Genomic DNA, 16,024 nt, shown 5'->3' with positions numbered 1-16,024 from the left:
TGTTAGGAGTTTCTATTGATTTTCAGATTTCATCGGTTCACTTTAAAGCCTTAAATGGCCTTTCTGCTCAATATATCTCAAAGCCACTGACCTGGTATTTACCCCTCTAACCATTAGGATCTGCAGATGGAGACCAAATCAAATTTTGTGGAAAAAGCAGGGATTTGGTTTTGTTGTTTTGTGAGTTTTGAGGAATATTTAATATGTTTTAAATTTTTCCAGATACACTATCTCATTTAACTGATCCAACCTTTCCTATACACACATAGCTTTATCATTTTATGTGCCTTGTTTGGTTTAATTTCATTTTGTGTGTGTGTGTGTGCAGGAGTTTGTAAATTATTATTATTATTATTATTATTATTATTATTATTGTTGCTGTTGTTGTTGTTGTTGTATTATCTGTAATTTAATGTAATATATTCTGCATTCTTAAATGTCATAACAGCAACTTAATGTGTGGCCTAACTTCTTCTTTTTCTTTTTTTCATTAAAATCACTTTTTGTGTTAAACAACAGGAAGGCTTTCCATTATAATTATTCTTGCAATAGCTTGCTATATTCTTTTAAATCTAGTTTTTTGTTTATTGACTCCTTCATCAATTTTAAACCTAGCCTATTCCTATATCAGAAACGACAAGCTCGTTTTACTGTCACCATTTTCATTAGCAAAGTGCTGCATTATAATACACTACAACCAGCAAACCACAAAATTGTACAGTGGTTTAACCCCGAATCTCTTCTGCTTAACAACTCCTCGCACAAATATAATTGCCCACGGTAGGCTTGCATTTAATTCATTTAAATAAATTTAAGTTTCTTCTAACTTGCTTATTTACCACACTGTATTTTTGGTGCACAGGAGAATTGTTTAAAAAATAAAACTAGAAATGTGCACAAGTCCTCATGATGAACCACAAGAAGCTGAAGTTTCTGGTTTCATCCACAACTCCACCACAGTACGTCATCTTGACGCGCGACTGAAGCTCGTGCATCTTCATGTCAGCCTGCTGCGTGCTCGGAGAAAAAAATTTGTCTGTTTGGAGTTGTTTTCAGCTGCCAGTGTTTTTTTGTTTTGGCTGAAAAACATCACTTTAAAAGCTGGAGTGTCATCTGTCTCAAATTTTAACCCGACAGGACTGTTAATGGTAAGTGTTGCAGTATTTCATGTTTAACCCGAGATAAGGGTTTCATTCAAAGTCTCTTGAAACGCTTCCTGTTTCCTCAAGTAAAGTTAATAAAGAAATATTCAGCTGCTCAAACAGCAGGCCACAAATGTAAACAAATGAATTTTATTGTCTTATATAATAATCTTTTAATATATATGTATATATCCTGTTTTTCCGCCTGAATTTGATGTTCAAGCCAGTTCGGCGACATTTTGTCACCATGGAAACGGAACATGACCGCGCAAAGGGACTGCTCGTTCTCGTTCACTCACACATGATACAACCTAGTAGAAGTTCTGTTGTAGATCTTTTTACGTAAACAAATTGGAAAATGTTTGCATGGTAAAACTTGTGGCGTGTGTAGGCATTGTGCATATATTCTTTCATTTATATATAGTCTTAGGTCTAAATATGCATGTTTTTAGAATTAAGATTAAAATATTTCAAAGTCGCTTACCCTTTCTTGTACCAAGTTGGATTCTTATGGTAGGTTTAGTTATGTTGCAAGTAAAAACTATTTTAGGCAAACTCATTGGGATTTAATTAAATGTGACATATTTTTATGACTAATCAGTGTTTTGAAAAAACAAAAACAAAAAAGCAATATTAATGTTTGCTTTAGTCGTGTTTTTCCATTTTATATCTATCTAATTATCTTTGATGTGTACTAATTGATTATGATTAAACTAAAAATAATTATATCAATGGGAATCTTACAGTTTGGATAATTGGATGATAGTTTTGTATGGTTTTGAAGAAAGTGTTAACTAACTGATAAAGTAAACAGACAGATTAATTTGTAACAGCAATAATCTTTACCCATATATCTAATCATGTAATGGTCTCCTGCAGTAATCAGTGCTTTCACTTTTGATGCTTCAACTGTTTCATTGATAATGCTTCTGTACATTTAGTTAGACTGAATATAAGACTTTTACTTATGATGGAATAATTTTATATCTTGTTGGGGTTTTTTAAGTGTGACATTATAAAACTTTCTGACAGTTTCCTTATTTTTGACTCATTCACATCAGTAATGCACCTTGTAACATTTGTCATTTAATGAAGATACTGAACCACTGAATCTGCGTACAAATGTCACCCATGCAGGCCTGAATCATCTCCATGGAGAAGAAAAATGAGATTTGCTGCCCTTTCATCCCGCAGCACAACAGTTTGAGAAAAACATGTGCTGAGATAGTCAGTGAAGCCAGGCAGTCCCTGAGAGTTCAGTCCACCCAGAGACCATTTACTCCAAGAGATGTGCACCGACAACTTTTTAGGAGGAACTCTCATCTAGCAGATCATGACTTCAGACCTCCATCTACCTTTAGGTTAGTCTCAAATACCACTTAAGAATAATGTATTTATTTATGGTCTATAATTCAGCAATCAATTTAGTGAACAGCAACTTTTTGATGTGTTTGTTTGCAGTCTTCATGCTCAAAATTTTGATGCTTCGGACTCCAGACCAGGTTCAGGAACTCGTCTCTCTCCTCTGGACCATGTATGTTTCCTCACACATGCATGACATATTTTCTATTGTGAAAAAAAGCTTGAAGAAAAGGCTGACGGTAATTTTCCTAATATTCAGGTACTCTGTGTGCATATCTAGTATTCATAGACCATATTAACTGAACTTACACTAACACTGTCAGTCTATTAATTGATTATGGTACTACACACCTGTGACTAGGATGGTGTGAATAAGTGTCAGTTCAAAGGTAGGAGTAGGGAAAAAACGGGGGAGATCCTTTCCTTTGACCTGCATAAAGGTGATTTTTGATTCCTTACACCATCACATACAAATGACATGATTCTCCTGATCTAGAAACCAAAGTATCCAGTCCCTAGTAATGCTGATGATCCATTTAAAGTCTTTCCTAAACCCCCCACTGACCCACTGGAATTGAGGAGGGGACTGGCAGGAGCTCGGCCTCGCCTCCTCAAGACTGGATCTCTGACATCATTGCCGTCTTTGGAAGCAAACAAAGATGGTAAGGGGAAAAAATCTCCTCTAAATGTTGACTTACTATGTAGATGCTAAAAGCTAATAAAGTGGAGTTATGAAAATGTATTATAGTTATTGAATATATCTATTCATGTTGTGCTTACAAAAAAGAGAAGAGTTTGGTTGACCTCGTACTTGTTTGATGTGTACAAAATTAATCAAGAAACTGGGTTGGGCTGGGTGAAAATAAAAATTAATATAGTTTTAAATGGAAAATTACTCAATTTTATTTTCACTGTTGCCTGGAAAATTAGTTTGCTATTTAGGGCAATATAATAGATAGTGAAGTACTTTACCTGTGTAAATGTAGTATATGTGTGCCCTTTTTTAACAAAAGAATTCAAAATATTTCTGTAGTGCAAAGCAGCAACCTGTAAACAACTTCTTGATTATTCCATCCTGTGTTTAGTGAAAGAAAGATTAAATCAAGGCCCAGGACAAAGTCACCTGTTAGCTCTACATCTTTCCAGTACAGACCACTCAGACAGTGCAGTTCACAGTGGTCCTCTGAAGCCTGGCCCAAGCAGAACGGCAAGTGAAAGGTAATGGCTTGTGTTTGACTTACATGATATGTCCCCTGCTGTCTGCCCTTCCACCCTCCCTTACTCCCTCTCTTTGACTCTTATGACAGCAGCACAATGAATTTAAGATTTACTGGCACACAGGGTTGGAGGGGTGGCCATTACTAGATGGAGTTGCCTCCTGTTTTTGCCTCTTATTAAATCCTCCATCTACTCCCGTCTCTCCCTGTCTTTGTCTTTGTTTTGCCTCTCTGTTTTTCTAGCGTAATATTTTAGTAACTTTAGAAATGTAGAAAAAACATAAACAGGAAATACTTTTAAAAAACTGATATCAATATAACTGTTTGTTGCTAAATCCTGTTACTTTCACGTTTTGAAAGTCTGTCTTTGAGTTTTCAGTGTTTATAGAGCAGTTTACAGCTTTAGTATTTGTAAATGCTGATGTTTGATTTGTTACACAAACACATCAAGAATGGATGTTTCCAAAGTTTTCAAAAATATGGTCCAAAATTAAGGACTGTGCCTGTAATTATCAATATATTTATAATAAATATTTTCTAAAGTGGAAGACTTTTTAAGCTTTGATTTTCTCAATCTGTAGCCAAACTATCACATATTCAGTTACTAACAATGACAGTTGAATAAAGTCTCTTACGCCAGAATTGTTGTCACTAGAAGATAACAAAAAATTCAACTTTAACATTCAAGCCATTTTTAACCATCATATACTTTACTGTACACTATACTTTTGTCACAGATAAACCCAGTTTCTTGACAGGCTTCATTCCCAGAGAAACGGCCTCTATCTGTCATTACTATCGTGTGTCAGCTTTTACACTTCCACAATGCAGAGGAGCTTTTTCTGCCGACCTCATCAGCTGTGTGTCAGCATGAGGGGTATAACTCTGGGCATGATGTCGGGGGGCTGTCGTTACAATCTATCCACTTATTGATTTGGTGAAGCAGCTGGAGCTGTCGAGGGGGGTGCACAGACCATAAAACACTTTTACAGGAAATCTGGGCCATTGCCCACAGCACTACCACCTCCCTCACAAGTTAAGCTAGAAAACGATATTTGTGTAACTTGTTGCTGACAAAGGTGGGTCCCATGTGATTAGTGTGGTAATGAGTAAATTGAAGAGATTTAAGAACTAAAGGATTGAACATTAGAGAGACAGAGAAAATCAAAGTACAGTCAGAAGCACCCTAACTGCAAGTGGAAATGGAAACAGCATGGCAGATTAATATGGTGGGTTGGATGAGATATAAAGATAGGGGAGATTACACTTCCACTAGGTTCTTTTTCTCCAATAAGCCAGAGCTCTATAGCTCCAAATGGCTCTCTATTAGATTTGGGTGCCCATCTGGGCAAGGTTGGCAGCAACATATATTGTGACTGCAATGCACTGGCCAGGCCTAAGACAGGGATGAGGTCATGTCTCAGAGAATGCAGAATCACACAAAGAGGCCTTATTATCAGGCTCTTAATCCGATCATACAAAGCCAAAGCCCCTTGACATTCACTGCAGCATGCCTCAGCCAGCACTCCCTGTTGCATATGTCCTGTGTGCTAGCTTTTGGCGGTCACTAAAAATGGAAATAGTAGTGCCCTTTGTAGTACATCACAAATACTGTATATTAACGTTTGTGTCATCAAACAAGCAAAGTCTTTTGAATACAAGTAAAATAGCTAATTATAATTATTAATTTATTGTTATTACATTTCACCTGTCATGTTGCACAGAAACTACTGGAGTATTGAAGCATTTTATTTCCAGTAACTTAGTACAGCAGGATGCGCTAACATGCAAAAGGCAAGCCACAACACGCAGCACAGCATAACTCTTGGCCATGGTTTTGGAAGCACTTTACCGTTATTGCACAGAAGTGGTAAGCCTGTGGAGACAGTTCACAGTGACAAAGCATGAACAGCTTTAACCAGACTGCCCACAGCCTGGTGGAAGCAGAGATCTTAGTTCCTGTCTGTTGGGGATTGCAGTTTGTGCTGCACAAAAAACACACAATTGCACAGTCGCACAGCTAAATAAATAAAAGCAGTCACGCACAAAGGGCACACAGACAGTCAGATGTATTTGCATGCCTGCAAATGTGCACACACATGCACACACAAAACAGACAGCAGCACCTGCTCATGTGTCTCTGCTGCAACAGGGACACCTAGTGGCTTTCTGTCAGATTATCATTTCACTGTCTTCATGTCTTTTTTGGCTCAGCAGGTGTGTTTTTTTTTGTTTGTTTGTTTTTTTTCATTCTTCAGTTTAACTTTTTTTACTGTTGATTTGATGTCTAACTGAGAAAAAACACCCAAAGTAAATATAATTTAATTATACCAGACGATAGTTGCAAGATCTGATGTTTTTGTGTTTGTGTTTCTTTGTTTCAACAGTAGAATAGTGCAGCCTGTTGACTCAGACGTCAGAGCCACAGAGTGCAGAGAAGAGCGGAGAACAGGTTTGTCTAGATGTTCCTAATGGATTTCTCTGCTCTGTTTTTTCACAAACCGAAGTTATGCACACATAACTATATAGCAACAGTATTATTTTGCATAGCATATGGGAAATAGACCAGATAAACATACTACATAAATATTGAGTGGTTTTACATGAAATAAAATATATTTTCTAAAACGTCCAAGCATGTATATTTAATACAACAAAAAGTTGTTTCACCAAAAATAAAAACACACCTCTCGCTGTCTTTCTGATCAGACATTGCTGAGTGTCCAACTTTGATCGGGATGTTGTTGCTATGGGCAAAATTTCCACCATGGCAGGCAACTAGTCAACAGCTGAGAGAGCTGTTGGTTTGTGCAACCACAGCTTCCTGCATCACACCAAGCAAGGGGTTATGCAAATACTCAAAAAAAGGTGCATGTGTGTTTGTGAGACTGCAGACATTTGCATGCACAAACACGCATGCACACTTGTTTTTATAGCACATGCCCACATACATACTGTTTCACATCAGCACAGAAAGAAATCAGAGGAAGTCTAGCTGTGACCTTTTGCTGTGGCATCAAACTTCCTTTTGTTTTATTTTAAGACAGTGAACTTGTGAACCATGCTTGTCACTTCTGTGTTTGCAGGAGGTAATTTGGCTAACTGCAATTTTCTCTGCACATTTTAGAGCTGGGGTATCGGCACAACACCACAAGCACAGAGCAGGATACAGACTCATTGGTGTGGAATAATGCAATTTTTCCTCTTCTTCAAGAGCTTGAGAGTGTGGCTGCAGGTATTGTGTGCAATGCAATGGGAAAACCCTCCAAAACAAAGTCAAAAGTCATGGCATTCTTTCATTGTATCACAATATTACATTTTACAGCCAAGCTTCTCTTGTCAGGGCCTCTTGCCTGTGTTTCCGTATTACTTTTCATTTCCAACCAGCAGGCTGAGAAATTGATTTCTCAACACTGGCAGATAGTTATGCATAAAATCTAAAACAATTGCAAAAACTTTCATTTTACCCACTGCAAAAAGACAGACAATACAGTGTTATGTTTGGCATCTGTACAGAATTGTCTTAGCCCGAAACCACAGTCTCACAGCTATGAAATAAAATCTGTCTTTAATATTTTACTCACTACAAATTTAATGGAAAATTCATTTGAAAGATCAATATTAAATATTTATTGTACTAAGGGCCTTCTGGCTCATACGTAAACACCTTTGAAATGTGATGAGAATTTGCAGTGAAGTGTGAGACTATTCAGTATGAAATGGTCAGGCCCTGTTATTTATGCAAGGAAAACATTTATTTTACCTCAAAAACAAGGAAAAGACTCCACCCTTTCTCTTCTTCTGCGTCAACTGTCTTTTGTGGTATTGTTCTTCTGAGTTTGATCACTTAAACTTAAAGCTGCTTTTTAGAGGAGAATCATTAGCATTCTTTGCTATGCCAGTATTTTACTGATGTTACAGATTTAACCTCATGTTCCCACACATAAAGAGCTCTTTCACTTTACTCATTCTTTAAAAATATGTACAACTCATCTGTATTTATATGACTACACACTTGGCAACAAGTCCAAATGAATGTGTTCATTTTTGTTTGTGTTGTTTTATTTGTGTACTCTGTGACCTTTTGTCACTTTGTTCTGAACTTGACATAATTTCTTTGCAATATGTGGGCTTGCCTGTGGTTCCAGGCAGCTCTGAGGGCTCGGTGGACCATCTGTGTGATTTGTGTGACCGTCTCCACGGCACGTTGGCAGACACAGACATGCTCGGTCGACGCTGTAAGAGGAGGTCGGGGATACTACGAACACTGTTCCGGCTCATCGACCTCAACTCTGCCCACCTCAACCTGCACATTGCCAAGCTCTGTCTCGCTGTGAGTTGTCTGTGAGTTTGCTGGTTTGCACACTTTGCACGCCAGGCAACCGCTTAATGTAAAAGTAGCGATATGATCCTTTTTTTCTCTCTCTCTCACCCAGCTGTGTGTCAGTGGAAAAAATCTGCTCAACATCTGTAAGCTCATCTTTCAGATCAGCCGAAGTGAAAACAACGACATCCTCTTCAACAGCTCTGTTATTGGTCAGGATGGCACATCATATATTTATTCTTTTGTAATTGTCTTCCTAAATATAGTTACATTTAGGTTTATTTTATCTGTTTTATTCTATTTGGTGTCTTTTTTTTTTTAGGATACTCAGTTATATTCACACAGGTGGTAACAACTCTATTTTTTGTTTGTTCAGACTCATTGCTGGGCGTGCTGAGCAAGGAGGATGTGTGTGTATCAGGAGAAGCTTTGCTCTACTGTGTTGGTACTTTGAAGTTTATCTCTGGGAACTCTACTATCCTCAGGCTTTTGCTGGATAAGAATTGTATTGGTGTAGCTCAAAAACTCATCCAGAAGCTCTGTGCAGTAGAAGACACCAACTTTACTATAGCAGGGCACATCCTTTTACAGGTTTGTCACAGATTCAGTTTTCTCATTATAGCTTTAAAATTTCATTTTGGTTAGGTATGTTCTTTAAAGTTTTTACATGAATTCTTCTCAGAAATTTAACAAGTGAAAAATATGTCAATAAAAAAAAAAACAAAGGAAAGGTATGTTTAATGTACTTTTAGTTGAGACAGATTTTCTAATGATTTGGCAAAATTGTTTTTGTTTATGTCTGGTTTATTGCTGCCCCATTAGCAAAATGTTCTCTGCTGGTCTGGCTACTTCAGTCCAAAACACAATGTGTTTCACTCTGCTGAAAATGATGGCTGCAGACCACATACGCTGGCCCAAACAAACATCTTAAACCAGTGCTCCATTTGACATCTAACACAACTCATTATCCAGTTAGCAGAGGAAAATAAGCACACCATGACTTTCCACAGCTTTCAGTGCTTCCTCATGTTGGAAATTACAGTTTCCTTCTTGTGAGAGAATTATTTATTTCAGTACTGAACAGTTTCCCATTTCTCCTCTGTATGATATCCTGCACAGGCCAGCAGCCAGCCTTGAAAATATATATGCATTATTTTCTGAGCCAGGCAAAACACAGAACTGACAGGCTTCTCTTTTCTTGGACACAGATATACAGTTTTTTTTCTTCTTTTCTGTCTCTGATCCCGGTAGCTGACGGCCACCCTGAGGAACCTTGCTGATCATCCCGATTCTCGTTCGCTCTTTGTTTCCTTCTCTATACTGCCAGCGCTCTGTGTGGTACTGCGTCATCACTGTAGAGACAGAGACATCTGTACAAACATTTCCAGAATTTACAGGTACCACACATTTGTTTTCATATAGTTGTTTGAATTCTGCATGATGATGGTTTTTATCTGTGGTCTCTGCTCTCAAAAGCAAACTTTCACTTCACAAAACACAAAATGGACAGCAAGCCTCTTTGCATTTTTATTGTCTTTCATGAAGTGGTTTCACAAAACCTAGTTGACATTGAATAAACTGGTTTACTCAATATTTTAATGGCAAAAGTAGTTTTAACTTTTGAAAAAGCCATATTCTCTGAATTTTATACCACCGCCATCTTTCTCTAGCCACAACACCAACCACTGATACTAGCTCTCCATCAGTATACTGTCTAAACTGTTTTACCAATTAAGGCAAAAATATAGAGATGTCTATATTATTGGTTAAAGCACCGATAAAACTGATTATGTCCCAATATGTTTTCCATAGGTAATTAAAATATTATTTACACCCCATACAGACCTCTTTATCTAATAGTTTGAACATATAATCGTACTGTGTTCAGCTACCATAGCAATGAGGCAAGTGGTATTCATTGTCCCCCATCTGTCCTTCAGTAAGCTCTCCTCTTACTCTGTGTGCTGTCTGGCTCTGGCCGAGACCCATGAATGCTACCCATTATTTTTGGAACTGCTGGGCAAACATCATCAAAAACAGGTGAGTCCACAAACTTTTTACCTGTTTTTGTGTTGGTTTCACTCTTGTATTCCAGAGAAAAGCTATAACTTGTTCTGTTTGTTAGGCTAATATTTTGAGACATACAACACACTGTGGTCTCTTTTCATTACCCACCATTGATGTCTTGTTGGCCCTTACCTGGTCAAGCCTAGGGCAAGATATGCCTCATCCTATTTTTTTTATCCTTTTTTTGTTAGTTGAAATCTCTGTTGTTCATTCGTCATTGTTTGCCCATTGGTACTTTCACAAATTTGTCCATGTTTTGCTAGCAGTACAAAAACAATAAGTTTTATTTAGCCTTGCCTCCCGCCAGTTGTACTTTTTCTGAGGTAAAGAAGTGACCATCACATTTTAAGCAAATGTAGTGTAATCTACTTTAAGTTATAAATATGGCTTGAATTTTTAGTTGCATCCCTAAAATAAACTCTGCTGACAGATTTGTAAAATGAAATGTGATTACATTTAACACGCCATTAACAACTAATCTCCACTGGTTATCCACAGGACCTTGTTGTACGTCTTCTCTTTACCCTTGGGAACCTCACATCCAAAAGCGATGAGCCTCGGCTCGAGCTCTATCAGTGTGAAGGCTGCATGGAAATGCTCCTCCAAATTTACAACACCTACCAGAGGAAAGACATGTTACCCCACACTCCCATGCAGAAAGGTGCCCGTTTCTCCAGTGATTCTGCCATTCCTCCCATCAATGCGAAGGAGGCGGATGACGTGTTGGTGAAGTTGGTCAGGGTGCTGGCGAACATGTGCATCCACCCCGCAGTTGGTCCATTGCTGGCCACGAACATAACCTGCATTCAGCTTCTGATGGAGACACTGGGTGAGCAGCAACAAGGAGAAACTTTTGTTTTAGTCAGATTGTATAACAAACTAAAAAACAGAGGATAGGGCTAGAAGAAGGGTAATAACTGTGTGATTTCTCTTTTCATTATTTGAATTAATGTTGTATCGAGGTTAAACAAAGAAAATAGTAGCTTTTTAGTGCATTATAGTAATAGGTAAGGCACACAACTACTTCCCTTATGCGGGGAACAAAACATGACTTTGGTCAAAAATGCACTCATTTGTCTGTTCACTCCTTTGCCTGCCCTCCTCTCAGTGTTTTGTGTTCAGTAAGCACCACAACCTCCTTTGGTTTACTTGTTTTTCTTTTTAGTTTGACAGAGCGCAGCGTTTCGCTGCACGAGCAGGATGTTCTGTCACATCTCACAGCCGACTTGGTTTGTGTGTATGAATTTCTCCCATGTGGTTAGATGGTTTCAGGACCAGTTGAACTGATGCGTAGGTGTGTGTGAAACTCTTCTTTGCTGTCTGCCTCCCACACTTGACTTCATGGCATTTGGGAGAGAGAATTAAGCAAAACTAAGGTAAACCAGTGAAAAATACAAAAAAAAAGAGTAACATGAAAACAGAAACACAAATGAATGACTTAAGGAGAATATGGAGTTAGTGTGACCAACACAGACTGAAAACTAGACTTCAGTAGTGGTTGAAAGAGCAAACTTGGCTGATTGATGTCTTGTTTTGATCAAGTTCGTGCTAGGCTGCTGAACATATTTCTGTTACAGCGCTATTAGAGGGATACAACAAAGCAGAATTTCCAGTCAGAACGAGAAACAAAATTCTGTGTGACACAAGCGGCAGTTGACAGTGTGACCGCAATATCTGTGATTTACAACCAAGCACATGACATCTGCTGCTATATCAGAGCTTGATTTCCAAGCTGCTCACAGTGTCATGGTTGGTTAGACTGGGTTACTTTGACCTTTGTTTTATCAAAGCATCTGTATCAGGCCAAAATTAACCACAGGAGACAGCTATATGCCATGATGCCAGTGTTGTATTAGTGCAACAGAGCTGAACACTGAAGTGTTCACTGTATTTTTGCATGTTATTTTGTTAAAATTGCTCACTTCGCCTTTACATGAATGACACCCTCTTTATATAACATATGTATGCACCAGTAAATGCTGGATAAAATATAATTCTCACACCATGTTTACGTGAGCTGTTCTTGTTAACAGATCAGTGTGGATAATATTTTATCCAAAATGAGTCACTGTGACACTTTTGATATTTTTTTGTTTTTGTTGTGTATGTTTATGTGTTGTGTGGGTGGGTGGAACAGAGCTGAAGTCTGTACAGGAGAGCAAGGAATTGATGGTGAATGTTGCTGCCACCATCAATAACTTGTCATTCTACCAGGAAGAAAACTCAGAGATCAGACGCAATCGGCTCGCCATCGCAAAGTGTAAGACCAAATAATGCGAGAAATTTAAAATAAAGATTTAGAGGTGTCTTCTATATTTTCCTTTTTGCATACTATGTCTGTTTTTTGTGCAAGTGATGTTGAAGTTGGTGCTTAGCTCCTGTATGGACGTCATGCTAGAGGCCGCCCGTGTCTATGGAAACTTGTCACAGTACAAAGATGTGCGGGATTTCATCATGCAAAACAAAGGTATGTGGATGACATTAATTCAAATAGACATTTAAATAAGTTTGTTCAACACTGAACATTATTTTTCTACACTCCTTCAGTTCTGTTTTCAACAGACAATGTGTCAACTTTAAATGAAAACAGAAGCAATGATTTGCATGTCTTTTATTGAAAACGCTACAAAGCCAACAGTGGCTGTTTAGCACCTCTAGCAACTCTAAGATTCCAGCTGATCTAATGCCTGCAAAGTGTGGTTTTGCATTGTTTTATTAATTAACAAGATTGTCACTAATGAATTAAGTTTCCTCTTTGCTCTTATTCACCATATATCATGGAGGCTGATTTGAAAAAAAAACTCAAAAAACGGAGGAGTGTCGATGATTTCTACAAAGATCTGATTAACCAGACCATTAAGCTGTTTTTAAATTTGATGGCAATTCTGGATCTTACTTATATGTGAGATTTTTTTATTCAGTTATTTATTTTTTGTAATGGAGAACTTCAACTTGTCCTTGTAAGTGGTGTGATGAACTGCATTGTAAGCAAAATTTTCACCACAGAATTACATCAGTTTTCAGTGCAGTAGCTAATGAGAGCCTAAACATGATGACTATGTAATATTAGTTTTCAGCTTTGTCCCTTTCAGAGGTTTCTCTAGAGTCTCTGGATCTTTACACCATATGTTAACCTAGTAATTACAATTACTTATGAAAGAGTCCTGGTCCTGTTGATGACTAAAAATAACCTTTCTAGTTGTTAAAGAGTTCCTACACATCTTTTTTTCCCATGTTGCCTCTGTCCCTACTTTTAAAAAATAGTTGCTGTTGTTAAATCAACACTTAAATGATTTGCAAATCATTTTTTTCTATTTGTATTTATTTATATTTTCTCACTGTGCACCAAAAAAGGGGACAGTATTAGAACAAAAGTTCATATCGACTTGAATAAATAATACAGTTAGGTGCACTAGTAAATCATATAATTTAAAAATGCATTTTTATAGAAAACTGAGCACTAAGTTACTGACAGCACTACTGTTGTTGAGGCTGAACTTATCTGCAAGGCCACCTCTAAACAATAAAAATATGCCCGCTGACTCTGGTGATAGCAGCCCTCTTATCTTCACCATGCTTTGTGTTCATCTTCTCCCTCAGTTTACCAGTTTGTGGTGATGCTGCTTGACTCAAAGAGCAATGAGATGTGTTTTTCAGCCTGCGGGGTTTTGACCAACCTGGCTGTGGACCCTCCCAACAGGATCTGTCTCACACTAGAGGGGGCTACTGCCAAGTAAGGACAAATGCACTTACAGATTCTGTGTTTGTGTCTCCTAATGAGTATATTGTGTAGTACATTTTAGAGACAAATCACAGGGTTTCCAGGAAAATATAAGTAGGAGTCATGGAAAACAGCTTCTGATATGTATAGATAGTAAGCCGCATGATACAATGATGATTTTAAAGGCAAAGCTTAGTTATAAATGCCTTTGTGCTCATAACTGACAGTAGATAAGAAATCAGCCTGACACACATCTTCCCGTATATCCTCATTATTTCTGTTTTCTGCATTCACTGCCAGTAGGTGGGATTTGGAAATGAAATCATTCATTATAGAAAGCATAAAAGGTAGCCTAACAGCAAAATAGAGGAAGGGGCATGTTGTTGAAGTAACAGTTTGACACTTGAATAACTGAGCTTTGTTGCTAAGGGTTAAATAAGATTAATAATACATATTTAGCTCTGTATGGTAGGTAGGCATGAGGTTTTAGCCACCAGACTGAAGGAGACAAGAAGACAGACTTTAAATGTGTCTAAAATGATAAAATCAAATCCATTAATCCAAAGAAAAACTAAAGGGTAAGGGTAAAGATTTCCAGCTAATTAACAAATACTGATGAAAATAATCATGCAACACTAATAACGTCAAACAAGATTTTAGTAAATATGGCATCCTCTCCACAAGCTGTGTTTTCTAAGTAAATCTGGTCTTCACTCCACTGCTACAAAACAAGATGCAACGATTATCTTAAAGTGGATCGTATTTGCTCCTAAGTATTATTTGTCATTTTAGATTGTTGACACATTACAGGTTTGATTCATTCTACTCACTTAAAAAAAAAAGGGATCAGTTTTGGAACATTTATTTTATTTCCACTTCACACGCCTGCTGTCTTTTTCCAGATGAAGGTCCAGTGAAGTGGAGCTAATGCTTGCAAACCTGACGGTCATGTGAATCTCCCTTCCTGAGGTCACATGATATGTGTGTCTGTGTAACTAGGCTGGTGGACTGTCTGAGAGACTTTGGACCAGGTGACTGGCAGCTGGCAGGTCAGGCCTGTCAGGCTGTGTGGAACCTGACTGGTGGCTCAATGAAGCTGTTAGACACACAGGAAAGAGAAACACTTCTGGAGATTCTCACAACATACTTAGGTTAGTGTCATTACTAATCCTAACATGAGAAGGGAGGCTAGAACGGACTCACATTAGTGATACTCAGGTGAAATGAACAACACATTATTCTGACTTTTTGTGAGCAACGCTCATCCTTTACCAAATCTTTTTATCTAACTCTTTAGATGAAGAACAGGCTCTGAAGTGGATTGAAAATGAAGAAGCAAGGAGCTTCCACAGGACTTGCTGGGAGGTAGAGTTTCTACCTTCTGCTCAGAAACTGGTACAGGGGTTCTCCAGTCTCCAGACCTGACAACCTGACATAAAACCAGTCCAGCTATAGTGTTATTATAGAACCCTTTGCCTTAGTCATATAATAAATTTATATTTTTCCAAATATTCACCTCATGTGGATGTTCTAAAAGTGGCTGTGAACATTTGCAGTTCTCCTTTCATGGAGAAAGAAATTACTTTGAATTAAAATATTTTAAAAACAACTTGAAACAATGAGGTGCAGGATGACTCTCAATGTTGTTTTGCTGTAAGTATAACCTTCCAAGTATGTTCAGTATGCTCCAGTCATCATTTTACCATCTTGTGACAAACATTTTACAGCCTACAGATGGTGAATATGAAACCCATCGTAAACTAAATGTTTAGGGTCTACAGTTTAGGTTTTAAATGTCATTAAGCAGAGTATAAAAAGAAGAATATTAAATGATAACAAAAAGTAAAAAGTATGTTTGTAAAAACTTACCAGATTATTTTTTAAATCCTTAGTTTTTAATATCTGCACACACATTTTTAATCCTCCTGTTTTTGTTACTTTCATGCACTTTAAGAAAAGCTTACTGAAACATGAATTTATTGGGATACTTACATGTACTTTTTGAACACGCTCTTTACACATAGAACAATTATCTTGAACTTGATTTCAGGTTGTGACGGGATTTTAATGATAATGTGATCAAACAAGTGACAGACCTGTAATTTACCTCTTAGGTAAATCTTGTATCATCTGTAACTGTGTGGAATTTGAGCTTGTGTATAATAAAGCTGAGCAAAAAGAAAGCACACAA

The 16,024-nt window shown here is 37.6% G+C and overlaps 1 protein-coding gene across 2 annotated transcripts; it reads left to right on the top strand.

The window, feature by feature from the left end:
- Positions 1-990: 990 nt before the first annotated feature.
- On the top strand, positions 991-16,010 carry armc2 (armadillo repeat containing 2). Of its 2 annotated transcripts, none has more exons than XM_041975212.1 (18): positions 991-1,148; positions 2,280-2,503; positions 2,604-2,676; positions 3,001-3,166; positions 3,590-3,722; positions 6,112-6,173; positions 6,849-6,956; positions 7,870-8,054; positions 8,158-8,257; positions 8,422-8,636; positions 9,297-9,442; positions 9,986-10,085; positions 10,611-10,941; positions 12,250-12,372; positions 12,466-12,579; positions 13,713-13,845; positions 14,833-14,984; positions 15,131-16,010. In XM_041975212.1, exons 2-18 carry the CDS (start codon positions 2,295-2,297, stop codon positions 15,256-15,258), a joined length of 2,478 nt encoding a protein of 825 aa, XP_041831146.1. In that variant the 5' UTR covers positions 991-1,148; positions 2,280-2,294; the 3' UTR covers positions 15,259-16,010. The 2 variants fall into 2 exon arrangements, with proteins under 2 accessions (XP_041831146.1, XP_041831145.1); XM_041975211.1 differs by having other exon boundaries at positions 6,109-6,173.
- The last annotated feature ends 14 nt before the right edge of the window (positions 16,011-16,024 follow it).

This window comes from Melanotaenia boesemani, chromosome 22, assembly GCF_017639745.1.
Source record: "Melanotaenia boesemani isolate fMelBoe1 chromosome 22, fMelBoe1.pri, whole genome shotgun sequence".
Classification (NCBI taxonomy): Eukaryota; Metazoa; Chordata; class Actinopteri; order Atheriniformes; family Melanotaeniidae; genus Melanotaenia; species Melanotaenia boesemani.
This window is presented reverse-complemented; position numbering and strand designations above follow the sequence as displayed.

What these genes read in the sequence shown, in the direction of transcription:
- armc2 (XM_041975211.1), top strand. Translation starts at nt 2,295, where the DNA reads ATGGAGAAGAAAAATGAGATTTGCTGCCCTTTCATCCCGCAGCACAAC. An exon ending in AACATTTCCAGAATTTACAG is followed by an intron (nt 9,443 to 9,985) that starts GTACCACACATT and finishes TCTGTCCTTCAG; the next exon opens with TAAGCTCTCCTCTTACTCTG. An exon ending in CTAGAGGGGGCTACTGCCAA is followed by an intron (nt 13,846 to 14,832) that starts GTAAGGACAAAT and finishes CTGTGTAACTAG; the next exon opens with GCTGGTGGACTGTCTGAGAG.